Genomic DNA, 1806 nt, shown 5'->3' on the forward strand with positions numbered 1-1806 from the left:
ATGGATCGCCAAAAGTACATCGACGAGACCATGAAGCACCTCAACAATCGCACTAACTATGCTCTTGTTGATTCTGATCCTACTGACTCTTTCTCTCAACAGATACAGACCACCCTGGATGACATGCATGCTCGTGATGAATTAACCGACAAAGCCCATGCATTTCTTTGTCCCACAGATTCTAAAGCTGCTCGATTTTATCTCCTCCCCAAGATCCACAAGCCCGGGAATCCTGGTCGACCCATTGTATCCGGTAATGGTTCCCCCACTGAGAACATATCTCTCTACGTTGACCACTTCATTAAACCCCTTGTTTCACAGACTCCGTCATACATACACGACACCCCGGACTTTCTCAGGAAGCTTGAAGCCATCACGGACCAGATCCCCAGCACTGCCATCATTGGCACTTGTGATGTGTCATCCCTGTATACTAATATCCCATTCAGTGAAGGAATTGCAGCTACCTGTGAAGCGCTGTCTAGAAGTGACCACACCAGTCCCCCCATTGATGATGTGAAGACTCTCATGAATCATGTACTAACTAAGAACAATTTCACCTTCATGGGAGAACACTATTTACAGGTATTTGGGACATCGATGGGGACCCGCATGGCACCGTCGTTCGCCTGCCTCTTCATGTCTAGGCTTGAAGAGCAGATGTTGGATGCTGCCCTTGTCGTCCATGGATTTGGTGGAGGTACATTGACGATGTGTTTTTCATCTGGACCAGAGAAGAAGACAGCCTTCACACTTTCCTGGACCATGTCAATTCCTTCCACAGAACTATTAAATTCACATCTGAACTTTCTCACCACCAGGTCAACTTCTTGGATGTCACCATCAGAAAGGAAAATGACTCCTTGTCACAGATCTCTACACCAAGCCCACAGACAGTCACCAGTATCTACACTCTTCCAGTTGCCATCCCCAACATTGTAAAAGTGGTATAGCATACAGCCAAGCTCTCCGCCTCCGCCGCATTTGTACTAATGATTCTGACTTTTCACAGCATGCTAGGGACCTCAAGAGGAACCTGACAACTAGGGGACACAGTGCACACAAAGTGCAGCAGGCCATCAACAAGGTCAAATCTCTTCCCAGGTCAGATGTACTGAAGCAGAAGCCCAGAAGCCAAGACACCAATACCAGAGTCCCTCTTGTGGTTACTTTTCATCCTAACCTCCCTACGTCCGCAGCATCACTAATGACAATCACCATATACTTCAAACTTCAGATCGGCTACAACGAGCGGTTCCCGATAACCCCATCCTGGCCTACAGACGTCCCCGCAATCTTAGAGATCTTCGTGTGAGAGCTGAAGTCCCCCCTCTTTCTGATACTATTCCTTCCACACAACAGGGTACTGTCACATGTGATTCCAGGTGTGTTGTTTGCAAGGACCATATCCAAGAAGGGGATTCTGTCACCAGTAATTCCAACAATTCCTCCCACAGGATCAGGGGCAACATCACCTGCACCACATCTAATGTAGTGTATCTCATTTCTTGCAGAGTTTGTGGTATACAGTATGTGGGAGAAACCAAGAATGCACTTAAGAAGCGGTTTTATGGACACCGGTCCACAGTCAACACCAAGAAGCTTGACACCCTGTTGGTGATCACTTTAACCTCCCCAACCACTCTATCTCCGACATGATCCTTCAGGGATTGAGTCTTTAGGTAACCGTCCTGACACCGTCCGTGCCAGCAGGGAGAAATTCTGGATGAAGCGCCTACGTACCATCCAGCCACATGGTCTCAACATCCAAGAGGGAAACGATTAACTTGGTTTCCCTTATCATAA

General features: G+C 47.6%; 1 protein-coding gene across 1 annotated transcript; it reads left to right on the forward strand.

Annotated features, from left to right (window-relative positions):
• LOC140156474 (uncharacterized) lies at positions 1–1315 on the forward strand. Its single transcript, XM_072179418.1, is given in 3 exon segments — positions 1–664; positions 667–858; positions 861–1315. Coding segments are annotated over 3 exon segments (1311 nt in total).
• The last annotated feature ends 491 nt before the right edge of the window (positions 1316–1806 follow it).

The sequence above is a fragment of the Amphiura filiformis genome, chromosome 7, assembly GCF_039555335.1.
Source record: "Amphiura filiformis chromosome 7, Afil_fr2py, whole genome shotgun sequence".
In the NCBI taxonomy this organism is placed as follows: Eukaryota; Metazoa; Echinodermata; class Ophiuroidea; order Amphilepidida; family Amphiuridae; genus Amphiura; species Amphiura filiformis.